General features: G+C 38.0%; 1 protein-coding gene across 2 annotated transcripts in view; it reads left to right on the top strand.

Moving 5' to 3' along the window:
• The first annotated feature begins 2,471 nt into the window (after positions 1 to 2,471).
• Positions 2,472 to 17,674, top strand: part of dok6 (docking protein 6) — a 61,099-nt gene continuing 45,896 nt past the window's right edge. Inside the window, exon 1 of one of the 2 annotated variants that reach the window (XM_008438655.3) lies at positions 2,472 to 2,837. In XM_008438655.3, the coding sequence (XP_008436877.1) occupies positions 2,772 to 2,837 (66 nt within the window). In that variant the 5' untranslated portion in view covers positions 2,472 to 2,771. The remainder of the gene's footprint in view (positions 2,838 to 17,674) is intronic. The other variant, XM_008438654.3, reaches the window with a different exon arrangement.

Here is a 17,674-nt window from a genome sequence, read left to right as displayed (position 1 = left end):
CATTGGGTCACTGATCACTGAATTAGCTGAAACCAAAATGATTTCACCAAGCAGATAAAATGAGCAATCTCTCACACTGAGAGATCCACGTAGGTTTCGCCTGTGGATTTGATCCCCATTGCTGGAGACAAAGGCACACACCTCCATATTGCACATTAGCCAGCTTTTTGGTCTTTTTTATGTGTCCTGTCCAGTGGTGTAGCTTTAGTCAGTGGCAACACAGATTCAGAATTGTGTGGGCATGATTCAATCTTCTTGCACACACTGAGAAAACAGAAGCATCATGTTTGTCTTTACACAGAAATGAGGCTATGCAAAGTATTCGCAATCCAGATGAATTTAAATCACATGGAAAACTTGGCGATGATAAAGCGGTTTAACCTGTATGTTATGTTTCAGTCGGTAGACTAACAAAAAAAAATGTCAAAGGTTGAAAGAGAGTGGCTCTCATTAAAGAAAAATAAAGCCTTACGCACCTTATAATCAATAATGTTAAGGTTTTAAATCCCATTCATTTAACTCAACTCTGCATGCCTTAGAATGCACAAAAAAAAGAACAAAACTTGTGAAAGTAAAAACTTGGCAGCAGAAATTATTTATAGGCTACAATATCTATTAAAGATGCTGGCACTCATACTAACCATGCATACTGCCCAAAGCGGGAGCCCTTTCTGTTTAAAAGATGAAAATGAAAAAGTAATATTATTTGAAAAATGTATGATACATTTCATCCACAACTTATGCCTTCCAAGAATGAGGTCATCTTTTTACTTACTTATCTATTCACTTAAGAGTCCATATGATATTATTATTAGCATGCAGGATGATGAAAAGCAGAAAAATTCTCACATCAAAGAAGCTGAAGGCAGCAAAAAGACCTATTTCTAAAAAGACTTGAATTATTATTTAAATCAAACTGGGCACAGTTGCTATCCTGCGATTACATTTTTTGAGAAACTATCTCACTGATATCCTTTATGCTGCAATAATTTAAGCAATCACTGGCAGTTGAGCAGAAAACATACATACATAACTAAGACTGGTACTCTAGCCTTCTACTTTGACATTTTGTACAGAGAGACAGACCTTTGACATTACTTTTAGAGCATTTGACATCAGTCTAGGACCCCCTCAATGTGCTACTGTCACCAGAAAACTCCACAGATTCTCTTCAAGATTTACGTGTCAGAAATGAGATGACCTTGCAAGAAGGTTAATATTATGTCTATCTATTTCTGTTTTGATTTTTATCATATTGTGTTGATCTTAATCTTGTTACAAACCACAAGACAGTTTACTTAAAAAGTTCACTCTGCATTAAAATGGTGAAAAGAAAAGGTATTTTAAAGAGTCAATGATGTCACGCAGCATCTGTGTAAGCTAAATATGTTCAATTTTTGTCTTTGTCAGTCAACTCTTCTTTTTGTGTAGAAGATATATATTTCAGACTTATTTAGCATGGGTGTTGTCTATAATATGCCTCTGCGAGATGTATAAGTAAAGGCTCTGTTAAGGCAGACTGAAATAAGTACATATTTATTAAGTAATCCAAAATTTTCAGATTAAGAAAGCCAAAATTTAGAGACTGGTCGCAGGCTCTAAGCCAATAAATATCCCCCCCGAAACAACAAATATTCTGCCTCTTTGTAGTGGTGGAGACAGCACATGAACAGCTTTCTACATTTGGGATCATTTATATTAACCATCACTTGTGTACACAAAAAACAAACAAAAAAAAACCTTGAAACTGATCTTCCCTGGAGCCCATCTCCATACGTCTGCCTGCAGATGTGGAACGTCTATGTCCCTCCAAGCACAAAGGGTTTCAAGCTTAGATGTGTTAATGAAGCATAAAGATATAGCAGGTTTTCAGATACTATAGTAACTATTAAGTATTTGCATAGAACCTAAACTACTGTTGAATGTAGATTAAACATTTTAAAATTCTTTTTAATATTGCCCTTGGCCAGTGGTTTAGAAACCTTTTGTCCCATTGGCCAAAATCCTCAAGTTAAAAGTAGCTACTTGTAAGCCATGCATTTTCTTTTTGTTTAAATTAAAAATGCTAAACTATTTTCACTGTGATTTTCTTAAACTGCTCTGGAGTATGAATGTTCACGACTGTATTTAAATTAAATTGAAAAGAAGAAAAAAAGATGATTTGTTCAAGACAAATTCCTTGGAAATCTGTCTTACTGTTTGTACTAGTTGGCCACATAAGATCCCCCTGAAGACTGTAAATGCTCCCCAGACAGCACTTAGAAACCCCCTGTCCACTCCTGTTCTTGGAAGTTTTAAGTTGACTTACCTATTTGTTACTTTGTTGATTTTTTTTTAAACAAAGGGCTAATAATGAAAACATCCATCTATATGTCTGTCTGTCTTTCTCAAACCAGAACAGAATAGCAGAACCAGGTTATCCTCGACAGCTATCCTCCTCCCCCACCCCCTCCACCCCCTTCGTTCTCCCGGGATGGTGTGGTCCAGGAAGCGCCTCTGCCTCCCACCTCTCCCCGGCTTCAGTGAATCAGCTGACGAATGGTATCTCCCTCCTCTCCCGGATGGATCGCTCCGCTGAGCCCGGCCAGCCTGAGCGCTAGCTGACACTGGAGCAGGTTGCTCGCACCGCTTGCTCTCCTCCTGTTGGATGTCAGACGGACGTAGCCTCAAGTTAAAGCTTTCGCCACCGAGAAAAAAAACCCCCAACATACACGACGCCGTTTATTTTTCACCGCATCTTTCGGATAGGAAGCGACCCGCTTCCCCTCACCATGGCTTCCAACTTCAACGACATAGTGAAGCAGGGGTACGTGAGGATACGGAGTAAGAAACTGGGGGTGAGTAGCCACTGTTGCACTTGCTGTCTACCGCGGGCGGAGAAGGAGGTGGAGGGAGAGCAGCTCCATTTGTTGGCACTCAAGGGCAGCTGGATTAAGAAACGGGTCTTAATTGCTCCATAGCAGCCCGTCCTGGTGTGGGCTCTTCCAACGGAGCAGATAAGTTTCTTTGGGTGCTGCTTTGTCAACAAAGACATGCAGTGAAACCTGTGGAAATGACTGACAGCTGCTGTCATGTGGTTGTAAAAAAGCATTTGTTTACAGCTTTTGCTGTTTAGAACTTTTATTTTGCCGGAGAAAGTCAAACTTATTATATCCAAAAAAAAAAAAACTACACAGTCTTCACAGTTTTAACTGTACACTTTCTGCATCAAAGAATTAATCTCAGCATTGAGAGAGTGCCTGATTCAGAGTGATAGCAGCTCATCAGCGCCAATGGACTTACACTGACATCCAGCAAGGAAGAGAGAGGGAAAAAAAAAAAAAAAGGCCTAAATGCCTAAATTGAAATGAATGATATACGTTCAGTCACAAGCACCCCATTGTCTGACTCATAAAGCCATCTGCTTTTGTTCATACTTCCAGCTCATTATGCCTGCAGAGCGGTCACACTTCCTCTCCTCTGATGAAGTGTGATGGCGGGGGCTAATGATGTCTTCGCTCTCACACCATCACCTGACTCCATCAACAATATTTTCACTTTGGTAGCAGCTTCCGAGGCTAACTTAGAGTAATCATTGTTAACAAAGAGAAACCTCTAATCTATGTTGAAGAAATTACATGAAGGCAGTAGATACAAAAAGATTACACACCCCTGTAAAAAAATAAAAAATAAAAAGATGCCAGGTTCTGGCAACATGCAAAAGAGATGGTAGGAATGATGAAAACAACTATGTCTGATAAAACAAAAGCTGTGCAACAGCTGAAAAATGCCATGCCCATGATGAAATACGGAGGTGGCAGCATCAAGCTCTGGGAGCACTTTCTCTGATCAGGAGCTAGATTGTTAATCGAGTCAAATTAGATTGTGAACCATTCTAAATAAGTCAGTTTTGACCAAAAACCTTTAGGTCTCATGTACAAAGTGTTGGACTGGTCAAGCCAGAAGATCTTTAGGGCGAATGAGAGAGGCTGTGCATAAAGCATGTCCTCACAATATGATAGAATTGAAAAATGTTTTCAAGGCATAGTAGGTAAATATTTCGAAGTCCGGATGAGGGGTGCTCACAGACTCCTACCAAAGAAATCTGAATGTGGAAATTGAGCTTAAAGGTGGTTCAACAAAGTACAATTTGAATGGTGTACACACTTTTGCAACCAACTTGTTGCTGCTCTTTGGTTTTCATATATTGTCTTCTCTGGAATCTGTTTGTTTCTCAACTCATTAAAGATTACGTTGGAATAAGAGTGAAAACGTTTTTAAAAAGAATTTGTAATGCTATCATTTTTTAATGCTACATTTGGGCTTTTTCACAAATGTATTTCCAGCTATCGTCTCAGAGCTGCTAAACATTTAGGAGAAATTCTGATTCTGAAACCATTCTTTTAAGTCTTTTTTTTTTAATGAGATAGTGCCAGAGGTTCCACCATTTTTCTCCCATTAATAATAAAAACAACTTCTCAAGCCTGCTGTGCAATGTAGCTCATCTGACTGAAAGACATCCCTCTAAACTTTTTTCTTCTCATACAAAATAGACTAATTTGTTTTGATTTGAAAAGCAAAGACCTTCTTGTAGCTCAAAACCAAAATGTGCGGCACCCCTCGCTTTTGATGACAAACCTGTAAAAGTATAGGACGGAAGAAGCAACTTGAGCAGATAGCCTGACTATTCAGTTAATAATTGTTTTGTATACTTGCATCACTCTATTTACAAGAAGATATGTTACTTTTTGTGCAATGAGTATTTGAACAACACCCCATGAATTTAGTGTATGCTTCTATATTTTCCTGATACTATATGGGAAACTCATGGTAACAATTAGAACCAGAATATTAGAAGTAGAGGGAATATTTTTCTGTTTAAAATAGAAACATATGCAAATTAATACTGTAATTTTGCGGATTTTTCTTTTTTTTCCTAAACGCTCTCATAGCAGCCCACAAACACACAAAGAGTCTAGTTGTCAACGTGCGAACCAGCTTGGATCCACTCGAGTCAGTTTATTTGCTTTTTTGCATAAGCTATTTTAACCGTGGATGGCCTATGACTTTCCAAGGCGAGCGAGGAGCCGTGTTGGCTGTGCTTGAGGTGTGGATGCCATATCGCTGCCAGCTCTGCATCTCATCCCTGCTGTTTGCTGAAGGAAAAAAAATAAAAAACTGTTTGTGTCCTGATCGCCCACTCCCTTCAGCCCCTCCACCGCTTGCTGCTGTTTCATCATAGAAAAAGTCATGCTGCGATAGCCTCGAAAGACCCCAGTGTGGGCAGGCTGAAAGGATTTATCTTTACACGGTAGGGTTAGTTATTCCAGCATGATTAACATTCTGATTCCGACAAAATCAAGTGATAACTGGGTAGTTTTAGGCGTCTGTGCGCTGAAATTGGTGTGCAGCCTTTTTGTCTCCGTGGGGGGAAAATATTATATAAAATTAAGGTGTTAAATTGGATATATGAAAATCTTCATGTGTGGCACTTGTAGATATGGGATTACTAGAATAAAATGTGGTGTGGGAGATGATTCACAACAGGCTTAAAGGAAAATAAGCAAACACACTTGTTTTGGAGTTTATTTCCAATGTAAATCTAAGCATTGCTTTTAAATTCATCATATTTTTCTTAATTATGCAGGGTTTTTTTGTTGTTAATTTCACAGCTCAGTGATGTTCAAGGGTGTGAAGTGAGTCATCCTGTTCCTCATATGCTATATGCAGAGATTCAGACCAGAAGGTTTAATTTATACTTTCAAATATAGCAACACACACGGAGATGTGACGACTTCTTTGCTGTTTTTCTTGAGACTGTCAATATAAATTTTTTTTTAAAAGCGGAGCTTGTATATGAAGAACCTCATAATGTTCTTCATATGAAGAACAATAAGCATAATCTTTAATTAGACCTAAAAAAAAAAAGAAATCCCAATAAAAAGCTTTGAGATCCTAACAGATTTGCGCTGTCAGATAACTTCCACCAACAAGTCAGTCAGCTTGTTTTGACTGCCTTTTTCAGCAGCAGATAAAGGCCATGCGATGTAAATATCAAAGCTTTATGAATGCTGTGACTCACACCATGTCCTGACAATCAGAGGCCATGGGCGACTCTGAGCAGCTTCGGAGTCCTCGGATAATAAAAATTCATGTCTGCGACGTAAGAGAGCTGCTTAGGAAGAAAGCAAAGTGTTTTTAGCCTGTTGATCTTCTGTTCTCGATGTATTTTAGTGGCTGTTAACAGGAACAGCAGAGATCAACTTGGTGTCTTCCCAGAAAAATCTGCAGATGGCATTACAAAAAAAAAAGAAAAGTGTTGTATTAAAAAAGACATTTACTCATGAAAGAAACGCAGGAGAGTTTGCAACTGATCATTTATTCAACTATTCTGTTGAGTTTTATAAAGCCTTTTGAAACATAACCGAGTTTTAGTTGAGCGCTTGTTTTTGACTCATTTTTGGCTCCAAAATTTAGCTTGACACCTAACAAATGAGGAGCAGGGGGGGGGGTATTAAAATTTGCCATCATCACTTCCCTTTCTCTGTTTGTCATTTTTAAACATTAATTAATTAAAGTAGTGAAAAAAGCCCAAAACAATCCCATGAGGAGAAATGCAAAATGCCGCCCATGTCAACTCCAGTAAAATAATTTAAAATATGAGCTTTAATTTTGTTTAGGTTGATTGGAACATTTTATTAAAAATCTGACTTCTGGTTTCCATGGCAACAAGTAATGCTGTGACATGGATCCCCTGTTCAAAATAAGTAAGACAAGAAAGCAAATTTTGTCGCAGGTTTACCAAGAAATCAGCTGATTAGAACTGAGCCGTTTCCATCCTGACTGACAGGATTTCAAAAATCACTGAATGGATTATACTGAGGAGCTATGAGGCCACGCTAAACCGCTGGACATTATCTTCACTGTAAAAATGAAACATTGTACAACAAAATTTGGGTGCAATTCTTCAGATAAAAACAATGGCTAAAAAAAAAGTCTATAAATAATTACTTACATTGTACTTATTCCTTGATAAAACGGATATAAAAATAGGCAAGGTCGATTCGACCACTTGGCAACATTGAGCGTGGTGATGGCTGATGGGTAAAAACAGTTTCTCTGTTGGTTCTGGTCTACAGCTGAAACGGCTGCAGGAAAGGCAGGCGTTTCAAGCAGTGCACGTCCTGGGTGCGATGCGTCTTGGGAGAATTTTCGTGAAACAGTGAGAACTGTTATGTTCTGGTAGTGTTGGCAGATTATATCGGATTATCCCCTCGGCGACAATATGTGAGGGAAATTGTTACAATGAGAAGAAAAGTCAAAGTCATCCATTTTTAGTGATAGCAAAGTATTTCAAAAGAAGCAGAAAAGGTGTAGGAAGCTATTTAAAAGGAAACTTTTTCCCCTTCTTCACCAAAGCATGCTGGTTTTATTCATTATGTCCGCTACAACAGAGTGGGATTTTGGCGCCTGCTTGTTATTTTACTTATTCTCCATTTATTACTTTCCCAGTTTTCCTCCATTTTCTGCCTCAGTTTTCAGGGTTTGAATAATCAGGTAAGAAAGATATCATCAAAAGCCTCCCTAGATTTAATGATGTTAACATGACAGCTCTGAATAATAAGAGTCTAAAAGGCTTCTGTAAGGGTTTATATTTTCAACTGAATACACGTTGAGAAAAACACAAGCTGCTGTGTTCAATTAGTGATTCTGACGGTGTTAATCATGCTAATTGTTTAATAGGAGATGTTAAGGCAGTTCAAAATGTCAACTCTGCAAACATGTTGTCTTTGTTTAAAATAGTAGTAAATTCTGCTTTATGAGATCATCTCTTTCACACATACAGTGTGACATTGTCTCTGCTCAGTAATACAGTTACGTAATGACTGCTCCTGGGTGGAGGCTGGAAAATATCTGGACGTTGTTCAGTATTTGGTCTTCCTATATTGAATTCTTGATCTTGTTTTCTCAAGTCATGAAGGACACTGAGAAAATGGCTACATGCCTTAGTGGACTGCTCAACATATTGTGAATTTGTCATTGTTGTAATGTTATTGCCCGCAGTATTAATATTTCAAGGGACTGTTTTATGACTAATATATTCCAAATGTTGTGAGTTTCTGTATTGCACGCCGATGTATCATCCGGCCTGTTGGGTGCCGTCCCACTGCAGTTAATGCTTCCAACCGACTGAACCAAGATGCTAAAGGTCGTAGGGAGTCTTGGAATCACAGATGAAAGAGAGATGAGCATGTTGATTTATTTCAGAGGATATCATCACTGCAATATCTGCAGATTGTGCTGTCGTTGCAAAGTGCACATCATGCAGCACTTGCCAAAATCCATGGATAAAGCAGTAATTAAACGGCGTGTTCAACCTTTGTGAAACAGCAAAGAAACAGACCAAACGCCTGTTGCTAGATCATTGCTTCCTTTATTTCTTACTTCAGCAGGAACCTTTACAAAACTCAAATATGCTCTCTTTATTTAACAAATTCTTATAATTGCTCTTCGCCAGTAACGCAGAGTGACCATTTTCAAGTGTGTTTTTTTTTTATATGTGTAAATACGAACATTTACTGAAGATCATCAGCATATGATCTGATGAGGGCTCTTAAGGTCCCTCAAATCAGAACTTTGGATCTCACTTGACCTTCAGCTGCTCCCACTTCAGGTTTCAAATGTGACGCTGTGCCATTTAAAAATGAATTATACATTATTTTTAATAAAATGTAGTACAGTTGACTAGTTTCTCCTTATGCAGAATGCATTAAAGTGGCCAAAGCAACACAAACAGTTTTGGCCTGAACCTATTGCGTCGTCGTTCGCCGTGACTGGGCTCATTCCCAAACCCCATCATGTGTGAAGGTTTAGGTCATGGGATCAGTTCTGTGTTCGGGACGGTTATCACAATTACAAATTGGGGCACCTTCTTTCTCTGATTCTCTTTGTTCTGGTATGTTTGTTTTATTTTTTTCCCAGTGACTTGAATGTCAAATGATTTCCTATATTAGCCAGATTATTTGTCTCTTTCTTTGTGTGACTGAAGAGGCTGCTGTGTTCTAGAATGCACAAGTGCTTTCTTTTCTTTCTCACATTCTCACCTCCTTCCTTCTCGACTCTAAACCTTCTCTGTCACCTCTCTCCTCCCCCCTGTCTCACACACACGTAGCAGTGTCACTCTCATCTCTCTTCTCTTTTTATCTTTCTTCCTTTTCTATTTTACCTGGCTATCTACCTAACCTTACCCCCCTTTCTTTCTCACCTTTCTCCCCTTCCATGGTTTGTAGACAGCTGCGGGAGCGAGCACAAAAGCATCCTATTCATCACCCCACGCTGCACCCTCTATAACCCCAACAGGCTATTTCCCCTGACACGCGCACACGCACGCACACACAAATTGGCTCGGTTCAACACTGAAGGACTGGCACACACATCACACGTACACACAACAAACAAGTAAACAATCTGCTGCCAAAAAAAACACTGTGGATTTTCAATTAATTTTAACCCTGTTGCGTTCCAACATACGGTAATATTTTTCTTTCTGCATGAAGACAGACTGAACGCTCGCAAGAGCCAAAAACAGAAGTGTCTCTCAGCAGAGCAAAAAAGAAAACAGAAAATGCCTCGGAAACAGCAGTAGATGTGATGTTGCTGTGGTCAGTGCAAGCTCCTGTTCTATCAGTGCAAAAAAGAAAAGGGAAAAAAAAAACCCGGATGCTTATCAGTGGTATGGGGCGCCTCCTGAAAGTCTGAATAACGTGACCTTTGAGTGTGTGTTTCAGTCTCTGAGCAGGTACATGTTTCTCAGGCTTAGGATCACTGCGGTAAACGGAAAAGGTCAGCTGTTGAATATTTTCTGATCTTCTGCCCAGCTTTTCTTCCAGCTTTACCAAAATCGGTCAATTTTGGCCACTGCTGGTTTGCTGTTGGTTCCTTAATTCTTGGTGGTGGTTTGTCTCGTTAATAGCACCGGAGACTAGATACTGGCTCAATGGAAGGTGAGTGATAGTTTAAAGAACACGAGAAATCTGAACACGTTGACCTCACTCTCGAGAGATGTAACTCATCAGCAAACTGGGACAATTACAGAAACGAATACAATGTAGTCGTGAGGATGCTTAATTTTTAGCAACTGAAACTGTACACTGGTAGACCAAATGCAGACGTTAAACTCAGCAGCGGCAGGCATATTTAAAGAAACTTTTTCTGCAGGTAAATTTTGATTTTTTTTTTTTTTAAATAGTGGCGCTATGTGGTGTCAGAGTTGCCAAATTTGTGCAACAGAGAAAGAGTTGAGAATTTTAGCTTGTGAGAAGCTATGACCTAGTACTGATTTTATGTGCTTCCGATTTCGCTTTAAGAGCTGGAGGAAGAAATGAGAACAGCAAGGGGTTTGACCTCTGACAGGGTTGGGTGGGGCGGTTCGATACTGAGGCCAGACAGAAAAATCATATTAACCAACTTGACAGTTTAAATGCAATTCTGCGCTCTTACAGAGACTTTATGATACCTGAACATAAAGGACTATGCGATTAATAAGAGTTTGACTTCAAATAAGAGTTCCACTGGGCATTAGTTGTCCTGTGGATACTTACTTTGTCACAAATAGTTCAGCACAAATGGTGGAAGTCAACAAAAAATATCATTTGATACTTTACCCTAAGATCCAGTAGCTCAGCAATTTACTCTAATTACAGGTAGTTTTTCATATTATTAAATATCGAGGTAAAGAGCTCATATGTACTGCTGCATATCAATACATTTGAAAATGTTTGAAAAGTTAATCTATTTTGGTAATTCAGTAAACAAAAAAAACTACTACTAAGGATTCATTACACATTTATATTTTCAAGGTGTTTATTTTTTATGTTTACAGTTTACAGCTAATAACCAACCTCTTTAATTGGAAAAGCTTGACAGTTGTCTTGACCACGGTCATTGAAACTTTCAGAAGGACGTAAACAGCAAAAGGTCAACGCTAAAGAATGACCTTTCAAGTCAGAGAGTAGAAGGAAATGGCATGATACCAAAAGCTCCCCAACCAAAAGGGAGGACCAAATCTTATTAAAGTTTTTTATAGAGACTCAGAAGGCGTGGATCCCACTCACTGTCTGACTTGGCTTGTAACCGTTAAGTCATTGTTGAACGAGATCTGATGCGTCTTACCTGGACTGGGGAGAAAAAGGACGGAGGTTCACTGATCCAAAGTCCTCTTTTCAGATTAAAGTAGATTTTTGCATTTCACTTGAAAATGTAGGTCCCACAGTCTGGAGAGTGGAGAGGCACAATATCCAAGTTGCATCAGGTCTAGTGTGAGGTTTTCACAGTCAAGTCTAAAATCAGCATTGCCATCTTTTATACAATGTGAATCCTGCCCATGAATGTGTAGGCTAAAACAATGGCCATCATGTCACATTTCTGTATTACATTGTTTTCTTTTAGAGCTGACGTGATATTCTAATTTTATGCTGAACATCTAAACTAATAGAAATAAACACTTGAATTGTGTCCTTGTATTCTGTCTGTAACGAATCAATGAGTCAGTTTTTTAATTGAGTTAGTGAAATAAACTTTTTAATGATATTCTAATTCATTGAGATCCAAATCATAGTAATCATAGTACATAGTAATTTTACAATTCTTGAAAGTGGTTTCAGCACCATTGCTTTCCTTTTTTATTTTTGTGTCATAAGTCTGACGATACGTTTTACTAATTTTACTGAAAATATATTGCAATCTGATGTAATAAATTCTGATTTTCTACTGGGATATTCAAATAGAGAATCATGTGCTACTTCTTTGGTTTAGCTCTCACTTCACTTAGCTGGCACAAAAAGCATTGGCATTACTTGTGTATTAAAAAAACCCCCATATAGTGTGTATAGTAAAATATTAAAACAAGTCACAATAGCAAGAACGTTTTTGAGAGCTTATTGGCCAAACAGCCATAAAATGCAGGAGCTACAAAAACATCAGAACTGGTGTTGGAGGAGGAAGAGTGAAAATATAAGCATGTGTTTGCAAATTAATAATCAGCAAACCAATAAGCAGGGATCCAGACTAATTCAAGTTATTCATCTTTTCACATCTCGCAGTTCTGTCTGTAGACTTTTGAGAGATTTAAGGTTTTAAAAATTACTTTTTTATGAGGAAGCCCTTTCACAATAATATGCAAGCAAGCAGTACAGTTTGTTCCAAATAGCTCTTTGTTATTAAAAAAAACAACAGCTGCAGAATATTAGATTTTAAACAGTGTTTGTTACATTATGACATAATAGGAGAGAGGATTTCAGGCACTGAGAAAACACAAGTTAAGAAGCGTTTCATGCAAATACGGTCCAGAGGACTGTAAGCAATAACTGCTTCCAATTATGTTGATACCTGAATGTGCTGTTCTCGCGTTATGGCTGCACACTTAATCATGAATGTTTACCCATAAGACGAAGGATGGGTATTGATTAATCAATGAGTATTTCCATGTTCATTTTGTCAGGGAGGAAATGAAGGTTGTAAATGTACAGATGAGCTACAGTTCAATTTAAAGTTAAGAAGATTATTATGCAATCGTTAAGCAAAGAACTGACTTAACATCTTCCTCATATAATTACTTTTTAGCTTCTCACGGAAGTATTTTGCACTTCTAAAATTGGAAACAATATATATATTCTTTAGTTTTGAATAGTAAAACAACTTATTTGACGGTTATGTAAAGTGTACTGCCATTTTTTTTTTACTTCAAAAGTATTAGCAAACCACTTTGTATCCAAATTATTATTTGTAATTAGGTATTTGCACCTGTTTTGGACTTAATCGGCTCAAATCTTACAGTTTATTAATTATATACTATTATGTGAAAACAGTTTTACACCCAATTTACTTCATTTTGGTTTGGATTCCTATTTTGGGCTGTTGATTTTTATGAAATTTGACAGATTAGGATTCTTGATCAGACCAGAATAACCATAAGTGACTTTTTGCTGGTAGATATTTAGCTGAAGCATGTAACCAACTTTATTTATTTCAGAAGATAAGAGGAACGCAGAAACTGCAATAAATTTTGTTTTAGTAGGCATAAAATGAACCCCCTGTGATGCTAAGAACTAAGACATTGCCAGTGTTAAACATCCGACAGCAGGTGGCTCCTTTCATACCCAAAAAAGTCACATACTAATCAACCAAATATTGCAAAGTTACAAAAAAATGCAAAATATCCAGCACCCCTCAGATATAAAGTCTTTTGAAGGAGATTAAACGGCTGCTAAACTCAGCAGCAGTTTTAAAAGTTCTTATCCAGCTGAATGTTCACTTGATTTTTTTTTCTTTTTCTCTTCTGCTTTTTATAGATCAGATGAGAGCTATAAAAAGCATACATATTTTGACATATACCAAAGTTATATCAATGACCTAATTTAGTTAAGTGATCTGCTCATGTAGCCAGCCTGGAGTCAACTGTACAACCAAAATATTATTCTTAGCTTGCCGAGTGTGCTGATAAAAGATTGTTACTTTTATAATAATATAACTGTGAAATACGTACTAGTAGAAAAATGTATCATTCTTTTGAGCACAGGAAAGGGACTATTTTCAGCCAGCTGACTGGGAGTTCTCGGCAGCATTTGGATTAACTCATTTACTCTGGTTGTTAAATGGACTTTTTCACAGCTGTGGTTTGACAGTTTAGCAAATATATAATCTTTGCATACTGGCAACTGGCTAAAACTTAGATTGTAGCTTACAACCCATTACAATGAAGTCAGAAAGCAGGTGTTTGTGTATGGAAATTTACCACATTTCTGGTCTCAGTTCTGTTCTCTACAGTCATTTGTCTCTTAAAAACTATACCCACTTGTACCTTTCAACTATTTCATGTCATTTTCTATTCCAAGTTCTTGTTACTTGCATTTTTCAGTTTTGCAACCAGTGGTCTTTAAATGGAGCGTAAGCTCTGTAGTGTTATGTGGCTATTTTCTACCTTGCTGGCTGACGAGCAGGATAAAGCAGATGGAGAGTTAGAAAACAGTGTCTCTATTGTTAGAGGTGGCACAGGCATTTAAGATATTATCTTACCACTTCCATGCACTCACTGTTAACAATGACAGACTGTCGAGAAGTGATTGTCAGCAGATTTTCATTCATCCCGTTTCAAGAACCGAACATTCAGTTTTAAAGCTGACAGAAACACAAAGTGTCAGAGTTTCTGCAAATGAGACGTCCAAACAGCTGATGAACAGGATGAAAACGGATTGAATTGATTGAAAAAAAAAAAAATAAATCACTCGCGTCCTAAATTTGTTTCTTCCCTTTCTTTGTAGCTAGTAAACAGAGGCTCAACTTGAAGCAGGTCGAAAAATGTTAATGTGCCATCATTTGTTTATTACCTTGCTTGTGCCTTGTGGGTGCACTTTAAGCTCCTCCTTCTTTTGATGGATGTTCTTGTGTTTCGGGGCATTAATTCACACATATGCAGGGCTATAAATTGCGTGGTCATTTTCTTTGGTTTTCATCAATTTCTTCCATCAGACAAAGACCTCAAGACAAATCACCGAGACTTATTGGCTCTGATGAAATGCATCTCCAGCAGGATATGGGAACAACAGCCCAACAGTCATTATTCATGGTGAAAAATGTGGCTCTATTATTTGGTCGCTTTCATGAATAAATCTGTGCTTAGACTGCGCTTAAATATTTTCTGTCAGTGATTCATGCTGTTGCTAATTATAGAAAATAGAAAACATGGATAAATGGGAGTGGCGGTTCACAATGTCTTAAAGCTAACTGATAGTTATTCACGGTAATAAAATACCGGAAGGTCATAACAGCAACTTTTCTTGCAATTTGTGTTGTTTTTGCCTCAGTTATTGGCAGTCTGTCTTTTGAATGTTGTCACCAAATTAAATAAGATTTCTTGAATATTTATAGTCTTGGTGAATCATCATCTAGGAGCCATTTTACATTGAGCTTTTAGCGGACCCATCCTTCACAGCCATGGTACCTGGATATAGTTAACACAGAAACATGCAGACTGACAATCCACTGACCTTAAATGGCTGCAGTCACAACATTGCTCTGAGCTTTTTTCCCCTCAACTGCTCATTCAATCTTCTTCAAATGTTGTAGTTGCATCTCTGGGGATTCAAGGAAATATTCAGCCTGAGGCTTTCTGTTTCCTTGACATTTGTGAGTTATTATATGATGCCACTTCTCAGTTGTGTCCTCAAAACTTCTAGTGACCTCATTTATGAACTTTGAATAGCTTGTTTTAAATGTCTATATTGTCCAGGTAATGCTTAGGTGCAGATTTATAATTTTGTAATCATCTACTAAGGATTTTTGTTTCAGGATTGAAAGGGATGCAATGCATATTCTTTGTCATATAAATATATTTTCAGTCCGTTTCGTTAAGTCTTGGTGTCAAGAGAAGTATTTAAATTAAATTAAAGGCTTTAGTTTAGCCAACAAGTGGAGAGAATCAAAGAGACGAGTTGGCTTGTATGTGTGAAGTGAGGGATGCTACAGAATACGCAGCACTAAAGCAAACAATGCCGTCACCCTTCTCACACACCGTGATACCTTCCTTTATATCAACACACTCCAATGTGGCACTGAGTTGAATGTGTGAATGGCTGAGAGGGGAACATCTCTAAATTGAAAAGGATGTCTGTTTTTTATCGTGTTTTGCTAATTTGTGACAGGAATTATCAAGAGTTGAGTAATGGAGATACGGTCAATTCCGCGACTTTGGTAACATCAATGGCTAACCCAATGAATCATCCTGTTGAAAAATAAGCACACAAATATTCAGCGGTGAAGATCAATGCAACTCTTAAAATTTTTGTACATTTAATTTCTTTACCAGACTTTTTTGGGTTTGAAAAAGAGCCAGTCGATGTTTCCTGTCATTTCTGAGTTCATTTGTACTCACCTTGCAGACGTTTCCCATCGATAACCTTTAATTTAAAAGGGTTTTCCTTAATGTAGCAATAGCGACTATAAGAACATTTGGTTCTGTGTCACTCATAGACATTATGGTTTGATTAGGGACTGTAATATGTCGTATATCGCTATAATATATGACAGTATGTGTACCTACATACTTTAAAAGTGAATTTTTTTTTCTCTCTTACATTGATCAGTGTCAGCTAAGCAAACCATACAATATGTCCTATACACACACTCCTCCTAATCATTTGACTTTAGCTAATTCTTGTCCCGTTTGGTTTGTATAAAATGCATACAAAAAATAACTGTCTAGGATGGCAACCTATCACTTTATTTTGACAGTTTGTCGAGGTGTGCGAGTTTCTTTCTGTCCTTGTCACAGTTGAGCGGACCCCACTGCAATCCGGAAACCACAGAACTTCCCAACAGAACAAATCCCCCGTTCAGCGCCCGAGTTTTACCGCATTTTTTTTTCTCAAGGTAGTAAGTACTTTTCGGAAGAGACTATTTATATTTAAGACCATCATAATACTGTCATCCCACCTCATTGAGCTTTTTCCTCTCCTGCCTGCAGTCATGAACAAATTGGCTGTTCATGCAGAATCTCTCCAGCTGCCTTCACTGTGTTATCAGAAAGTTGGCTTTCCAAGTGTAGGTCTCTCAGCGCTGTGCTACAGAGTTAATCTTGTTTTAGTAGATTTGTTTTGGAGCTAAATCTTTATCGTGTGGATGGAAAAAAGAAGGGGAAAAAAACATTCAGGCGAATCTTACTGTTCTCTGGCAGTGAACTCATTTCCTCTCTCAGTGATATGAAGTGTATAATATAATTCTGGAGAATAAAGGTGTTCTGGCTGATCAACATATTTTACCTCCAGTCTGGGCTTTGGCTTTGCAGAGTTTTACTGTGGTGCTACAACGTTCAGATACTCCGGGGATTCGCCTACCAAACAACGGGTCTGGAGGAATCTATCATAGATCCATTAACACTTCAGTTTCATCCTCCTCTCCTTGGCTTCTTCCCCTCATTAATCAGCAGACCAGCCCCCGGGGCTCTACTTTGCAGCTAAGCTCTCTTTTCGGTTTGCGTCTTTATGCGTGGGGGTACAGCACGAGGGCATTGTGTTCATCTGTATTTGGATGTGATTGCATGTGCGGAGGAGTCTATGCATGCGTGTTAATAATCAACATGGAAATAATTTTAGTTTTTATGTAAGTGAATTAAGAATTCAGCCTATTGACAATGAACATCAGAACTGTCAGAGCTTTCTCGATAGGTCCTTCATCAGCCAGTTATCTGACTTCAAAAACCTATTTAGTCATTATTTGATCTTCAAAAACACCTTCTTTTGAGAAGTGTTAAAAAAAAACTAAAACAAACAAAAAAAAAATACGTGTGCACGTAGAGGTTTTTGGGGGAGTCAGATTAAGTTATTCTTGGAGAAAAGTCTCACCTCGCTTTTATGTTTGAATCAGTGTCTATAATGAGTTCGTCTCCTGCAGTTACTTTTCATCAGTCTGCTTGCCAAGCACATTCAGTACAGTGTGAGGCCAAAGATAGCTTCAGCTGTGTCTGTGTATGTTAAGGGGCCTGTCTTTGTGTCTGTGTTCTTAATTTACTCTGTGTAGTGCATAGGTAAACACTATTATGGCCTTGCTAAACAAATAACACATCACACCTGCTCTGCATTAAATACAGGAGTAGCCTTGTTGAAGACCTAGCTTATGCTGTCACCTATTCAAGGCTAATAAT

Source organism: Poecilia reticulata, chromosome 20 (assembly GCF_904066995.2).
Source record: "Poecilia reticulata chromosome 20, P_reticulata-male-v2, whole genome shotgun sequence".
NCBI lineage: Eukaryota > Metazoa > Chordata > Actinopteri > Cyprinodontiformes > Poeciliidae > Poecilia > Poecilia reticulata.
Note: the sequence above shows the minus strand (reverse complement) of the source record. Positions and strands in the feature narration are given on the sequence as shown.